Source organism: Triturus cristatus, chromosome 11 (genome assembly GCF_964204655.1).
Source record: "Triturus cristatus chromosome 11, aTriCri1.1, whole genome shotgun sequence".
Lineage (NCBI taxonomy): Eukaryota > Metazoa > Chordata > Amphibia > Caudata > Salamandridae > Triturus > Triturus cristatus.
The window spans coordinates 907,354,731-907,371,132 of record NC_140594.1 but is presented as its reverse complement, the minus strand read 5'-3'; the positions used below and the strand labels follow the sequence as shown (position 1 = coordinate 907,371,132).

The window sequence follows — 16,402 nt, the reverse complement described above, 5'->3', positions numbered from 1 at the left end:
ATTAAAATCAGAGACCCCTTCCTTTCTGTAATCCCTACAAAATTGTCTAGATGATCAAATCGATATCCGTGCTGTAAAATGTTTCAATGTTGTATTTATTATAAGGAGCAATACCCATGCTGCTGTGCCAGCATACCACAGGAGGTGTTCCGCTGCATATTTAAAGGCCACTATTACTGTGTTGATAATGAGATAATATTATTGAGAGCTTTTTGGAGTGGGGGTGAGTTCAGTTCTGTACAGCAAGTATTTTAAAATTTGAATCATACATGAACAGTTTTATTAGATATTTGAATGAAATGTTTGATGCCTAAAATTTTATAACTGTGTTTTCCATGAAAAATGTAGAACAAAAATGTATTTATTATGCAACTTATTTAATAGCAAGCCTGACAGTTCTGCATGGTCACCATAAGCAAAATGTGGTAACCTTTTGTTAAAATACTTTACTAGCTCTCGCTTTGGAAAGGTGTATATTGCAAATATTGACCGACTCCATTCCTTTACATTATTCTTTCTATTGCAGCGAGGAGAGCTACAACGTCACAGACTATTCCTTAAAGGAGCATCTATCAGTTGCACCGTACGAAAACGAGGAAGTAAACATGTCCCCAGTAAGGACCAGCACACCAATGCTGTACTCGAGGCAAACATCAGCTAGTTTTCTCTTCACATTAACCATCCGAAATAACTATGCAGGAGAGGAGGTAGAAATACTTCTTGGCGCGGACACCCTGTAAGTATTGAGTTTCTTTAGTATCTGTTTAGCCCATGTGTACATGAAATGCCGGTTTCTTGTGTTTTTAAAATATATAATAAATGCAGGCACCTGTACATTAAATGCAAACATGCACAGCATAAAACTATGTCACACTAATGGCATCCATAGTTGATTAACTTCTCACCTTAATGAAATTAATCCAGAGCACTAAAGGCTTGTTTAAGTCTTGGAATAAGGACGCACTTTCCTCCAACCAAACTTTTCAAAACAAATAATATATAATTATTCGTTCCACAATTAGGAAGCTTTAACATATTGGTTTAACAGTTGCTCAGTTTTTCAACATTAAGGGGCCTATTACGAGGTCGGTCGTAAAGCCTCCAAACTTAGGTCGGAGGCTTTACGACCGGCATCATCAGTTTCAATACCTACCGGCTGATTATAATACAGCCGGTCGGAATTTAATCCGGCCGGTCATTTCAGCTGGCTTCTGACGGGCTCAAGGAGCCTGTTGGCCAGTCGGATTCGGCCTGTAATCCATGTGGACGGTGCATTACGCCGTCCGGATTACGCTGCACTGTTTCTGACAAGCTTCCCATGTGTTACAGTTAGCGCTCTAGCGTTAGACGCTAGAGCGCATAATGTTAATACGCAATACGTACGCCACGAGCGTGGCGTACGCCTGCCTATATAAATAAAGGGGCGCGGCCTGCGAGGGCAGTTACGCGCCGAGACCGGTAAACGGAGTGTGGTGTCTTACTGCGGCGCCGGGGCATGCAGCGAGGGCTTCCATAAGCGCAGGTGGCCCCACAACACTGGCGACGAAGGCGACGAACTACCACGTGTGCCCCAGCTGAAAGACGCGCTCCGCGGCAGTCCCGCGCGCGCGCACGTGTTCCTGTCGAGCCGGCTGGAATGTGCTCAGGCTCACGCGAACAGTGCAACAAGGCCCCTCTGCCCTACGGTGAGTGCACGTGTGCACCAAACACAGCCTGTCTTGGCAGATGAACATCCCTGCCTCTGCACTGTCGAATCTGCCTCTGGACTGTCAAGCTCTGTGCCCCTGCTGTGCTCTGGCTGGGTGCTGAAGCCCTCGGCCCCAGTCTGCCTGCTGTGCCCCAGCTGCGCCCTGACGTCCACCTGCGGCACCTAGTGTGAACATTTCCTATCTCTGCGGCCTCTTCCGCCCGCTGCCCTCCATCCTGCTGTGCTGTGCCCCAGGGAGCCATGGGGGATGATGAGCGCCCCGCCCAGGCAATGCCTCTGCACCCCGCTTCCGGCGTCCTGCCGCCGTTCAGTGAAGCGGCTGACCCCGCCACTGCCGCCCCACGCTGGCAGACATGGATTGGCCGACTGGACAACTATTTTGCGGGCGCCAGGGAGACGGATGGCACCGTGAAAAGGTCCCTACTACTCCACTATGCAGGAGAAGAGGTCTATCTCTTATTTAAGCACCTCCCCAACACAGGGAACGCGGATGACTACGACGCGGCCGTGAGAGCCCTCAATGCACACTTCGACCCCCAACTGAACCCGGACTTTGAACATTTCAAACTGCGCCAAGCGAGGCAAAAAGAAGGGGAGTCGGTGGATGCATTCCACGCTCGACTGAGGGTGCTGGCTGACACGCACCTCGTGGGGGACAGAGCCAAAGAAGAGATCAGAGCCCAGATAATATGCGGCATACGCAGCAAGAAGCTGCGGACACTCATCCTCCGCCAACCGAACATCCCGATGGCGGACATTTTAGTGCTGGCACGGTCCCATGATCTATCCGATGCCCGCGCGGAGGAGATGGAGGTGGCGCTGACGCGAGGCGCCGGATCAGGAGTAACGGTCAAAACAGAGCGGGCCGACGCACTCCAGACGCGCGAAGCCTCCCGCCGGCCGGCGGCAAAGAAGCCTGCAGCCCCGTGTGGGTACTGCGGGTATGATGAACACGAAGGCAGAACATGCCCCGCGAAAGGAAAGGCGTGTGACAACTGCGGCGTAATGAACCACTTTGCGTCTGTTTGTCGCAAACGGGCCTCACAACGGAATCGGAGAGGAAAGAGGCCGGAGAAAGCCATGGTGAGACAACTATCCCAGTTGTCGCTGTCCACAGGGCGAAAGCAGGCTCAAGCCCTGCAGGAAGATGCGATGGAGTCCGATGATGACGAAGGGGAGACGTACCTGATCTCATTCACCAGAGCCCTCAAGAGCTCGAGAAGGCCGCAACCGAGGTGCGACATCTTAGTCGCTGGGTCCAGGATCAACGCAGTGATCGACACAGGGGCGTCAGTCACAGTGATGGGAGTGCAACAATACAACCGCCTCCGACCCAGGCCTGAACTCCGACGGTCTAAAGCCCAGATCTATGCCTATGGAAGTGACACGCCACTACCGTTGGCAGGAAAGATGACGGTACCAGTGAAGTCAGATGATGCAGAGATCACCATTGACATACATGTGATCAATCAAGAGGCAGACACCCTCCTCAGCGGGCACGCGGCTGAAGACCTCGGGTTGATCGCGTTCCTCCGGAAGGTGCAAGACTCCCAAACGACTACTCTGCTGGACCAGTTTCCGGAGCTGTTCACCGGTCTGGGGAACATCCGACGACCACCAGTCAAGCTCCATATTGACCGCTCAGTCACGCCCACAGCGCTAAAGCACAGGAGGATTCCTTTCCACCTACGCCCGCTGGTAGAAGAGGAGTTGAGGAGGTTGGAAGAGCAAGGTGTCATAGAGACAGTAACTGGACCCACCCCCTGGGTGTCACCCATGGTGATAGCGGAAAAACCCCGGCAACCTGGCAAGATTCGAGTATGCATCGACATGAGGCTGCCCAACAAGGCCATCAAAAGGGAGAGGCACATCACGCCCACGATGGATGATATAATCGCAGACCTTAACGGAGCCCGGTGGTTCTCCAAACTGGACCTCAACGCGGGGTACCACCAGCTAACGCTAGCCGAAAAGAGCAGGTACATCACTACCTTCAGCACGCACATGGGGCTACGCAGGTACCGACGCCTTAACTTTGGCATCTCCTCGGCAGCAGAAATATTTCAGAACACTATCAGAGACATCTTGCAAGGGCTACCAGGAGTACTGAATGTCAGTGATGACATATTGATACACGCCACAACAGTGGATGAACACTACCGACGAGTCCGATCCACTCTGATGAGGCTGAGAGAGTTTGGGGTCACATTGCACAAGGAGAAGTGCCAGTTCTTTCAACAAAGCATCGAATTCTTCGGGTACACGTTCACCAACCAGGGCATTCAAGTGGATCCAAGAAAATCCCAGGCCATCAAGAACGCCCCTGCACCGACATCGGCGTCAGAGGTCCGCAGTTTTCTTGGGATGGCCACGTACTGTGGGCGGTTCATCCCCAACCTAGCCACCACAGCGGAACCCCTCCGACGCCTCACGAAGACAGACACCCTGTGGCGCTGGGGGCAAGAGGAAGAAGATGCATTCCGTGCGATCAAAACCACGCTGCTGGACCAGGCCACTCTAGTCTACTTTGATCCGACCAGGAAGACAGAGCTGCTTGTCGACGCCAGCCCGGTAGGACTGGGCGCAGTCCTCACGCAAGAGCAAGAACCAGGCACATGGGCCACCCTGGCGTACGCAAGCAAGGCGCTCACCCCAACTGAACAGAGGTATTCTCAGATTGAACGAGAAGCGCTCGCCATCCGCTGGGGTTGCCGGCATTTCCACCTATATGTCTGCGGGCATCCGTTCACTGTGGTGACAGACCACCAACCGTTGGTGCCCCTGTTCAAGGGGACAGCACCCCACCCCCCCCCGAGGATCGAGAGGTGGGCAATCGGTCTACAGCAATATCAGATGGAGGTGACATACCGGCCAGGTGCGAAGAACCCGGCAGACTTTCTGTCACGGCACCCGGAAAACGGGGTGACGTCCCCGGTCGGGAAAGAAGAGGAAGAGGAAACTGAAGCGCACATCGACCTCTTATCTGCTCTAACTTGCCCTCGGATCTTAACAATCCAAGAGATCATACGTGCCGGGGAGCACGACGCCGTGCTGGCAAGGACACGGGGGGCTCTTCAGAAGGGGTCCTGGGCTGATTTCCTGCACACCGCCAACTCGTGGGCGGACGAGGACAAGAAGGACTTGCAGCAGATGTGGCGAGTGCGGAATGAACTAAGTATGACCCGCGATGGTGTCATCCTGCGAGGGTGTAGAATCGTCATGCCCGCCGCACTACGCCGTCAAGCCACAGCCATCGCCCACGAAGGCCATCAAGGGACGGAGAAGATGAAGACCAGGATGAGGGCGAAGATATGGTTCCCCGGCCTAGACGGCATGGTGGATGAGGTGGTAAGAGGCTGCGCCGCGTGCCAGGTGACGAGCGGCCCGGAGCCTCCGGCCCCCATCGTAACCGAAGAACCAGGAAGATACCCGTGGGACAAGATTAGTATAGACTTTGGGAGTCTCCCAAACGGAAAAGTGTCGCTGGTAGTCATGGACAATTTCTCGAAGTATCCCATTGTGGAAGTCTTACCATCTACAGCCTTCACGTTCGTGGGACCAGCGCTGGAGAAAATGTTTGCCATGTTTGGGCGCCCCTCAGAGGTGAAGAGCGACAACGGGCCACCCTTCCACGGTCATGAATTCCGGGAGTTCCTTCAGCATCAGGGAATACAACATCGGCGAATCACTCCTCAGTGGCCGCAGGCCAACGGAGAAGTAGAGCGATTCATGAGGACCCTGAATAAAGTAATTCGAATAGCCGGAGTGGAGCAACTAGACCCCGAGAGGGAAATCCAGCGATTCCTGGGAGAGTATCGGAGCACGCCCCACTGCTCCACAAAACAAGCCCCGTGGTCCCTCATGCTCAACGGGCCTCGCCGCGATGGGCTACCCGCAGTCCCTGGGTGGGCGCCCCCACCGTTCGAGGCGGAGGAGGCCTTCCAAAGGCGAGCGCACCGCAACCGACAAGTCAGCCGGGCCAGGGGCAGTCGAGACCGCGACATCAGACCAGGGGACAGCGTCCTCGTGAAAGACAGAAGACCAGGAGGAAAGTTCAGACCCCGGTATGAACAAGGCAGCTGGACCGTGGCACAAAGGCGGGGGACAATGGTCACAGCAGAAAGAGGAGGGGAGTCGGCCACCAGGAACATCTCGTGGTTCAAACGCATTCCGGAGGTCACCGACTGCAACCAACGGGGACTGGGCGGAGTGGCGGAAGAGATCTCCACCCCAGAGGTGGGACCAGAACTAACATCCAGTGGAGCCTGCGGCGCTCCAGAGCAGAGCCATCACGCCCCCCCGGAAGGTGAAGCCCCGAATAACCTCCCACCCAGCTCCGGCACTCGTGCCACAGCCAGGCATGGTCTGAGAGCGAACCCCACGCCCAGCAGCCGCCTTAAAGACTTTGCCTGCCACGCAAGTGAGTGACTGTTATGGACTTTGGTTTATTTTTTTTGTCCAAGTTGGAGAGGGATGTTACAGTTAGCGCTCTAGCGTTAGACGCTAGAGCGCAGAATGTTAATACGCAATACGTACGCCACGAGCGTGGCGTACGCCTGCCTATATAAATAAAGGGGCGCGGCCTGCGAGGGCAGTTACGCGCCGAGACCGGTAAACGGAGTGTGGTGTCTTACTGCGGCGCCGGGGCATGCAGCGAGGGCTTCCATAAGCGCAGGTGGCCCCACAACACCATGCTGGGCTTTCCGACATGGAAAGCCTGTCAGAAAGCGTGTTTGGGGGCCCCTAGCAAGGTCCCCTTTCCCATGCAGAGTTTAATACCATATCCCATTTCTCTATGGGACCTTGTGTTACAGCTGCTTTACACCCAGGCAGGGTACATCTTCTCCCCTCTCAGTAGTGAGCAAAGTGACTACAACTGCCATGGGTTGGCGTCATGCTTATGTGCGCGTATGGCATTGTTAGGGATGAGGGAGATTGTCGTTTCCCCCAGCGGTGCAGCGTGGAGCAGTCCAGACAGGCACACAGCAGCGGTCCGTGGAGGGAGTTCGGTGGGGCAGTGAGGCGGGGCGGGGGAGGGGCAGGATGGGGAAATGCAAACAGTGGAATATGGATGAACGGAGGTAAGTACACATTTAAATAAATAAAACGAACTTCGTTGCGTGCGCTGCATCGCATTTTGCGATGCCGCGCGCGCAAAGGAATTCGTTTTATTTATTTAAATGTGTACTTACCTCCGTTCATCCATATTCCGGTGTTTACATTTCCCCACCCTGCCCCTCCCCCGCCCCGCCTCACTGCCCCAGCGAACTTCCTCCACGGACCGCTACTGCAGGCACAGCTTCTCCCCTCTCAGTAGTGAGGAAAAAGGCTACAACTGCCGCAGGTCGGCATTGCGCTTATGTGCACGTATGGCTTCGGGGGGGATGATGGGAATTGTGGTTTCCCCCAACGGGGCGACAGTGGAGCAGTCCAGGCAGGCACAGCTTCTTCCCTCTCAGTAGTGAGCAAAACGGCTACAACTGCCGCAGGTCGACATTGCGCTTATGTGCACGAATGGCTTCGTGGGGGATGATGGGAATTGTGGTTTCCCCCAACGGGGCGACCGAGGTGCTAGGACTATAAGTGAATTACAAAGAGGGGGGTTTCAGTCTGCCATCACCATTAATTTGCAAAAACTGCATTTTAACCGCTTGCCAGTCCGTGCCTCTTGCCTTGCTGGAGTGGCGCTAGGGAGGTCCAATGAGCACATTCTTCAAATAAAAAAAAATTACAGTCCTTGTTAAGAACGCAATTATTCCAAATTAATTTATTGTGTACCTTTTAATGGCCTGTTCATCCTGCGGGTTGTTAGAGGTCAGCTGTTTGGATACTAGAGTTTAAACCCGGGTGTACGGGTGAGGTGCGCGTGAGATGTCACCAGTATGCACGTTCTGCTGCTACAAGCGTGCATCATGCCACAAAGCAGCCGTGACGTAAACCAGGAGTTTCCAGCAAGTCTTTAAATGCTAGGTTTCCCTGCAGACCTGCATAAAGAATTTAAACTGCATTTTGCCTTAAGGGAAAATGTCTACACAGCTTTGCTACTGACGTACCTGACAGGTAAAATACAACATGCTTAAAATATGCGTCTGCAGCATTATTCTTTAGCACAGCATGTTCTGCAGAGACATTTGAGAATTAACTGTGACCTAAGTGCAAGAAAATGTGTACATAATAGGGATTTGGTTTTTTTTTGTGATTGAGGTAGGTAGGGATTGTGTCCCGTAGGTGTTTGTGTTCTCAATATTTTAGGGGCATTTGTTTTCGCATTTCATGGTTAGTATCTTTTTGCTGGGCTGTTGTATTTGGGTGAGTCTTGTGCTTGTATGGTTATATAAGCCTTGAGGCAAATTGTTTTTAGGGGCGTTTTAAGGTTGTGCATATATTTTGTGTTTATAATATTTCTGATGTTGTGTGCTGGGGAACTTAGGATGCACTGCACTTGAGGGAAGTTTGGAGAGTGTTTCATGTTTGAGACTTTTCTTGCGCTCAGAGCTATTTTCCGCTTTCAAGGTTTTTTTTTGGTTGTTGCTTGTAACGTGTTTTGTCTACGCCTTTTTCAGTGCTCAGTTAGCAAGAAGAGTTGCAGTTCGACATGCAAATAACAAATCAAATTCTTCAGTACGGTTATCATAGAAAATTACATGCAGAAGACCCACACATTTTTTTAAAAAATACCACATTATAATACGTTTTGCTGTAATTATTATTGTATTTTAGGTTGGCAGTTCGAATTATACACCCTTGAACATAGAGTGGAAAAGGTTGTTACATACTATCCAGCACCAGTTTCCAATGAAAAATAGCGCCACCTGGTGAAATGTATGTATTCCTGTCCCTAAGTTTATTGTAAATTACAAATATTTTCATTAACCCCTTCGCCGCGGCAGGAATTCTGCCGCGGCGCTGGGGGGGTTTGGGGGCAGTTGCGGTGCCGCCGTGCTCGTGACGGAACCACTCCGTCATGAGTCACGGGCGAGCTGTGCTCATGACGGAGTGGTTCCGTCACGACTCCGCCCACTGCGCTAATCGCCCGCACAGGTGGGGAATTAGCGCCGCGTGGGCGGAGTGGCCGCCAACGGCCGCAGCATGACGGAACCACTCCGTCATGAGCACAGCGCACCCGTGGCTCATGACGGAGTGGTTCCGTCATGAGCACGGAACGGGTTAATGATCAGCCACAGATACTGAGCTCCTATTGGGCATCAGTTAGACTTTGGCAGGTGGCACTTCAGCAGGTGGAACCTGTCTCCACCCCGTGGCAGAGGACCAGCCATCTTATCAAGAGACGCCATGTGACTGGCAGAAATCACTGTGCCAGTGTGGTGGATGCACTCTAGGCACATCTGAATACCGCATAGATCCCATAATGATGTGGTCCGCTCAGCATTCAATGTGCACGTGCAGGCAATTCTATTATTTTCCGACGTGGGTCTGCACTGCCTTACATTGTGGTAGTGGACATTGAAATATCAGTGACGGTTGCCCCAGGAGTTTTCTCCCAGAGTGTTCGGACTGCTCATTAGTCAACTTATGCTAATTGGATGATATCAAAATGGAAATTTTGTTTCCAATTTGCTCTGTTCCAAAGTAGCTGCTGGCCTAGGTTTACCTGCCCCCCGATGTCAGTTTGATTACTTGACTATCAGGTCGAAAGGCCTCAAGGTGGTCATTTCTTCCCTTCGCCCATTCAATGATGAACACTCGTTATGTTTTTTTTTGTAGTTGGTGACCACCCCTGTGAAGTGGGTAGTGGGGCCACATGTGGCAGCCACACTATCCCATTCCTCCCCACCTTTCCGATGTGGATCCTCTGTAATAGAGGAGGTTGCACTATTGTGGAACAAGAAGTGCTGCAGAAATGTGGACACATTGTTTGCCTGAAATACTAACGGCTGCCAATATTGACAAACGTGCCTGTCAGATGTGCCAACTCTCCACATTCACCTCACCTGTGTCACAGTGGGTTTTAGGTCTGTAGCTAGGACCTTTTGATTTTACTAAAATTATATGTATAAGCTTTCAGCCAGCCCTCTTCATCCATCGGTGTGTGATTGCATCGTGCACATTTTCTTCTGCCAATTACAGCATACCAAATGGGGCAATATATTAGCCCACCACAGCCATTGGCTATGTTCACGGTGAGTGACAGTGACAGTATTCTACACTTTCACAAGGAGCTCTGCTTGTGCCAGAGGCTGATAGAGCACAGTGTGCTTTTTGATGCCAAAGATTACTTTTTGCTTGTCATGTAGTTCCTATAAACCTATATAGGATCTGCGCGTTTAGACAACGTAGACTGTGGGATTGGTGTCCAGACTGATTCCAGACTCCCCCACCGGGTATGTTCGCCTGCATACCAGCTAGCTCACAGTGCCACTGTAAACTCCTCTTACCAAGGAGAGAATAGTTCTTGACAGCTATCGAACACGACAACCCTGTCCTATCAGGGATCGTGGAAACAGTACAGTACTTTTCACTTAGTCACTCGTGCTCACTTTGTGTCGGAGAGATTCACAGAAATAAACGGTGGGGACGTTTTCAATAAGTATTTATTGAACCAGCGTCATTCTAGTGTAAACTAGGTCTGCTGAAACAACCATAAGACAGAAACCGATATTAATGATTATCAGAAACCATAGAGTAAATGGATGGAAGAGTCCTACCCTAGTGCTAAAACAATGTATACAGGCAGGTATATGAATACATGACAGTAATAATGTATGCTCCTTCAATGTAACCCTAACTAGATGTAGCTAAGTGTACCTAGCATGTATGCAGGTGCAGATCCAAGAATCCCCCTAGGCTGAAGCCAACCCCTTTACTTGAAGTGAGAGACTGTTGGACCCCGCTCTTGGTCTCGAGATGGGCACCCCGCAAGGGATGTCAGACCAGTGCGAGCTAGAGTGTCTGCGTGCAGGAACCTCAGCGTCTCGCATCAGTGTGTCAGCATGGAAGTCTTTCTCCTCTGCCTGTCTAGGCAAAGATATGGTGTATATATACCCAAAACGTACCCTTAGGGAATTCTACCTTGTCATGTTGGTCGAGGATGACGGAAGGGATGACCCTTATACATAGTTATCATGCAGAAGATGGTAATCCTGCTGTGATTCTGAGAATCTTCATGCATAATTAATGCGGCTAGTTTTCGGGGAAAACCACACAACATTTTATGCAGTGCTTAACTAGGTAAAAGGTCAATACCAAAACCCATTATGTAGTGTAATGGTACGGGAAATGTAGGTGAAGGGTCAGGAGATTACCCAGGCCTATATTGGGGTACCCTATAAAACATAACAGCCTTTCATCTTTTTTAGATTGACAAGGGCCCAGTAGCTTCTCCAACAATAAAGTTTTGCAAACACCATGACAAAACAAACATTTAAACAGCTAAAAGGCTGGCAGCCAATGCCAAACCTACTGGCTTTGCCAATGCTTGTTCAATGTTGGTGTAACTTACTAAAAGTAGTGACATCACCCCATCTTTTAGCATCAAAACAAAATGTTAGATGCAACCCTCAAATTAATCTCCGCTACAGGCAATGGCTTGGGCTGCAGCCAAAGGCAAATCTGTCTTGGCCCTGATCTAGTTAGAACAGTCTAGCCCTAACGGTCAGGCCAAGTCCTCTCAGAAACAAAACACAACCAACTCAGGACCAGTTTCACCCTTTTTAGGGCATATCAGTGGTGTATAGCTTTGTTCCAGTGGCACAATGAACAAGAGACCCACATTTGGGCATACCCATCACATTTAGGGCATCAAAAGAACGTGATGGATGGAATGCTTAAACTAATCTCAGCAATTGGCAGATGCTTGGGCCGCATCCTAATCCATAATTGTTCAACCACCATGTTCGCTCAGTTGGAACCCAACCATATATAAATCAGGCTTGACCTTTCTCTATGGGATGAGTCCAGCCCGAACTGCTAGGCCAAGTCCTCCCTGAACTAAATTACAGGTAACCCAGGACTGGTTTTGCCCTTAAGAGGGCTCATCAGCCAGGTGTAGCTGGGTTTCAGTGGGACAGTGAGCACGGGACCTACATCAGGGCATGCCCTTCACACTTGGATTATCAAAAACAGAGTGACTGATGGATGTGACATTTGAATTAATCACAACCACTGGTAATCATTTAGTGTTACATCCCAATCCATCATTTTTTGCCCACCATGCCACCTCAGTTTGGACCCATCCATATACAAATCAGTCTTGATCCTGCTCCAATAAAAACAAGCCAGCCCGAACTATCAGTCGAGGTCCTCCTTGAAAATAACGCAAGCAACCCAGGCCCAGTTCCTCCCTTATTAGGGCTCATCCGCCAGCTGTAGCTTGGGTCAAGAGGCACAGTGAGCCTGAGGTCTATGTCTAGCCATACCCATCCCACTTAGGGCATCAAAAATAAAGTGCTGGATGGAATGCTTGGATTAATCTCAGCCACTGGCAAATGCTCGAGGCTGCATCCCAATCCACTATAAAACAATGGATTGGGATGCAGCTCTAGCAATTGCCCATGGCTGAGGTACATTCAGTCTTTCCATCCATCACTTTGTTTCTGATCACCCCATCTTCAGTGCCAAATGCTCTATCCGGCGTCAGTATAATCGCCACAGGACACTGTATAGAGGTGGGACAGTTATGTTTAGTTACTATTACTGAGATTATCCCTGTCTTACACCTGACCCTGCATTACTGGTGAATAATGCCCCTCAGAATGTTTGCCACATGCCTACTTATTTTGTTCTGTTTCATTTGTCCTTTTTCTTCTTCCGTTCCTAGACCAGAAGGGGAGTCCAGCATGCAGGACCCTTGTTTGTAGCAGGGGCCTAAAGTCCAACCTGACAGAAAGTATGATAGATTGAATGTACTTGAATATTCAATGTGAAAATCTGAAGTAACCCATAACATTCATTGACATAGGTCTGAGGATAAAGGCCCATGCTCTGACACAAACCCCTTCTTTGGATTTAATTTCGATGAATACATTCAGAATCATTACTCCGGTTATGTTATGTACCTTTATGTCACATCGGCCAAAAGTTGTATTTTGACATTTTAACTGTACCACCAAGGGCAAAGTCTACATGTTCTCATTTTAGTGATGCTTTCAGAAATACATCTTAAAGCCTGGAAAAACCACAACACATTTTAGTGATAGGAAGTTGATAAGCCTAGGGGTTTGTGTTACGCCGAGTTCAAATCTAAATTCAGAATCTCAAAATGCCTACATGGGACAGCTGTAAGGTCCAAGTTACTCTGTTGGCTCACAGTAGATGGCAGGGTTAAAGTCAAAGCTCTGTACACCTTCAGTGAAGCATACTGGGGCAAAGGCTGTGTGTAGCTTCACAACTTTGTACCCCATTAAATCCCCAGAAGAGCCCTGCACTCAATCTCTGCCGACTGATTAACCAACAATCATTCAGTGGGCCGAAACATGGAGGCAGATCACTGGGTGTGAAAGAACTTGGGGGCATATTACTAAGGGCCTTATCGCCGCTTTAGCGGCACTTTCTCCCGCAAAAGCGGCGATTTTTTTATCGCCCTATCAGCAAGCTGTCGCTAACAGCAGTTAGCGACAGCTTTCTGCCAAAAGCGACCGGTTTGGGTGCCGCTTTGCATGTCAACGATATTTATCGCTAATGACATGCAAAGTAGGCGTTTCCGACCAACAGACCTGATAAACAGCCGCTAACAGGCCTATCACCTATTAGCAAGGATGCCCTGGTTCTGGTTAGTGACGTCAAAAGTCGCGCTAACCGGGGTCATCGCCGTTTTTTTAACACCTGCTAATTTCATGACTTAGCAATACCTAACATGGGGGGGTGGATTATGCTGATACGACCACATGGTCGTTTCAGCAAGGTTGTCCCCCCTTCCCCATGCAACATCACTGGTTTTGTCGCGATGTTGGCCCTTCCCTCCGGCTATCGCTGGAATATATATCACCATAGCGCTAATTGTTGCTAATACAGCGTTAGCGTGGCAATATATTCCAGCGATAGCTGGCGATGAAAATGTTCGCGCTAAGCGCACTCTGCGATATTTTTCGCAGTTTCTTGCTAATATGGCCCATAGACCGTGGAACTCCCTTAATCTGAGCTTCAAATCGGAAAATTATGCTGGTCATGAAACTTCTGAAAACTGAACCTGACACTGGCCTTTAATGAAGTAACCACAGGTCGCCAGTGCAACTGACTCTCTCTGACTGACCCCAAGGTGCCATCAGTTGAAAAGCTATAATCTTCTACCTGTATAGCGCTCTGAAGTAACCACAAGATGACACCCTGCCCTGCACAACACTTCTAAATAATTCAATAAATACGTCCCACTTGGTCATACACAGCTTTCTTGGCATAGTTTGAGGGCCAACTCCTCCGCCATTGTCTATGAACGAGCCTGCCTCATTATAAGAACAGCCGCTTTCAAATAACATTCCAGCCCTAAGGCAGGCTTTTGCATTTTCTCTGGAAAAGGGTCGCCCTTGATCGTTTGGATAGTTTTCAAGAAGTGTCCGACTGTAGACAACACCAACAAGCAGCTTCTTGTTCTGTCTCCATCAGGGAAAGAAGCTACCAGGCCCCTGGCATTCTGTGAGCATCCAGGCTGCCCTTTGCAGGGATGAATGATGCTATCTGTCTGAGTGGAAACCCAACCTCACAGTGTCCCAGACTTGAGCCCAGCCTGAAGATTTACAGCACCGCAGCTGCTTTCAAGAGCTCACAAAAGCCCTGGGAGGAATCCTGGGTCTGGGAAATGAACCCCTTATTTTATTAAGAAAATAACGCCAGTGCCATGCTGCGATACCTGTTTCATATCAGCAGCAAGAGAAGTTCAGAAAATAATATTGGCAAGTCGTTTCACAATCTTTCACTTTTGTGACTTTGAAAATGACCAGTTCACACCATATGAACTTTAAACTAATTATTTCTCAGGACAGGAGACAGTACATTACAGTGTGTAGTTAGGTCATTGGTGTTGAATAATAAATGGTATTTATCGGTTGATATCTGTGTGAAGTCACTTCACTTCATAGATTAGTCATATGTCTAGGCGAAAACAATCTGTCTGAAGAACAGGGTGCCAGTGTATTTCAAACAGGACCTGTCATGTCGTCAGGGAACATATTGCTTGTAGTAAACAGTAACAGGAGAACATTTCCTTTTTAGCTGGAAACTATATTTTAAATTAAAAGCTGGAAATGTCGTCTTACTTATTTTCAAGTTTTGTGGAGTTATTTAGATTAAGCTGACAATACCTACTTGCCACTGAACTGCTCAACATTTTTGAATGGGGAAATACATTACAATGTTAGTGTGTGTTTCTCTTGGCGTTGACCAACTGTTTACAACGACTTTGTGACTTTAATGTCATTTGTTGTCTTATAGCCCAGTGGCATGCAGAATGTATGCCTGTGTTAATGGCTTTCAATGGTGTGCGTCACTGTATTGAGGTCGACAATATTAACTTATAATGTTATATCCAATTCATCGACCTCTAAATACATTGTAAAGTAAGGGCCAGATTTACTAACATTTTGCATCATGGTGGCACCACTTTTGTGTCGCATCCATGACACAAAATGCTAGAAGCTATTTACAAAGCCACGCAAGGGTCGATTTGTGCTGTCTTGCGTGGCTCTGTAAAAGAAAGTAGCGGCTTGCGCTGCATTGCGTTACATTTCATTCTGGGAGACGTTCCATGGGTGGAACATGGGTGTCACGCAACCCAGATTTAGAAAGGTTTGTAAACCTGGGATTGCGTGAAATCGCAACTCTTCCCAGAGGATGGCATTAGAAGGAGAAAAATCGTTTTTCTTCTCCTTGTTATTTCCTCTTTCTATGTGTGCTGCAATCTGAAGCACACATAGAAAGAAGAAATGCCTAGAAAGATTGTTTTTGTGCAGGAAGGTATCTCTTCCTGCAGAAAAACTATTCTCGTGCCTGCATTGGCTATAGGCTGCTTGAAGTGCACCAGCGCAATGAAAGAGCGGAAAATGCTCCACATCTTTCTCAATATGGATAATTTCTGCCCTTCCACGCAACGCAGCCCCTTTGCTTGCTGCCCTGCGTTGCGTGAAAGTTTAGTAAATGTGCCCCTAAGTGCATATTTAATAGTCTCAATTCCGCCCAGCCTTACCGTGAGAGGCTAACTATAAGTAGAGTTAAGAAAAGTAATCCTCCAATCAGCTTACAATGGTAAATCAAGGAAGTCAATGCAATATTAGCAACTTGTAATATATATGGCATGCGATATAGTTATCCACCACCGCCTTCAAGAGTGCCTAAAATAAGTATTGTCCCAACGAGTATGCTCAGATGAGACATTTAATATCTGAGTGCATAAAACAAGTATATAATTTGCTTAATAACTGTACACACAGCATTTTTGTAAATGTCAACAAATGTGTCTTTCCAGGTTTAGTAGGAATTGGTTCCTGTATGTACATTCACACGAGTTATATTTTCTTTTTTTACTTTTGCCATATGCACTTGCCATTGATAAGTGGATTTGAGGATGGAAGATGTCTGCACTTTCCAATAAGATATTTAAGTTGTGCAGGTGCTGAGCTATGCATAATTTACAAGGATAATGCCTCAAAAGCTGTGACAGGCATAGTTTTCCAAGTGTACCCCTTAAAGTCCAGTGAATTCTGAAAAAATTTAATACTATGTTTATGTGGAAGAGTAATGCTCCAC

At 48.7% G+C, this 16,402-nt stretch overlaps 1 protein-coding gene across 2 annotated transcripts in view; it reads left to right on the top strand.

Annotated features, from left to right (window-relative positions):
- Positions 1 to 16,402, top strand: part of ARHGEF26 (Rho guanine nucleotide exchange factor 26) — a 380,265-nt gene that overhangs the window by 324,840 nt on the left and 39,023 nt on the right. For both annotated transcript variants that reach the window (XM_085634821.1, XM_085634822.1), the window contains exon 12: positions 527 to 736. In XM_085634821.1, coding sequence (XP_085490947.1) covers positions 527 to 736 — 210 coding nt within the window. The remainder of the gene's footprint in view (positions 1 to 526; positions 737 to 16,402) is intronic.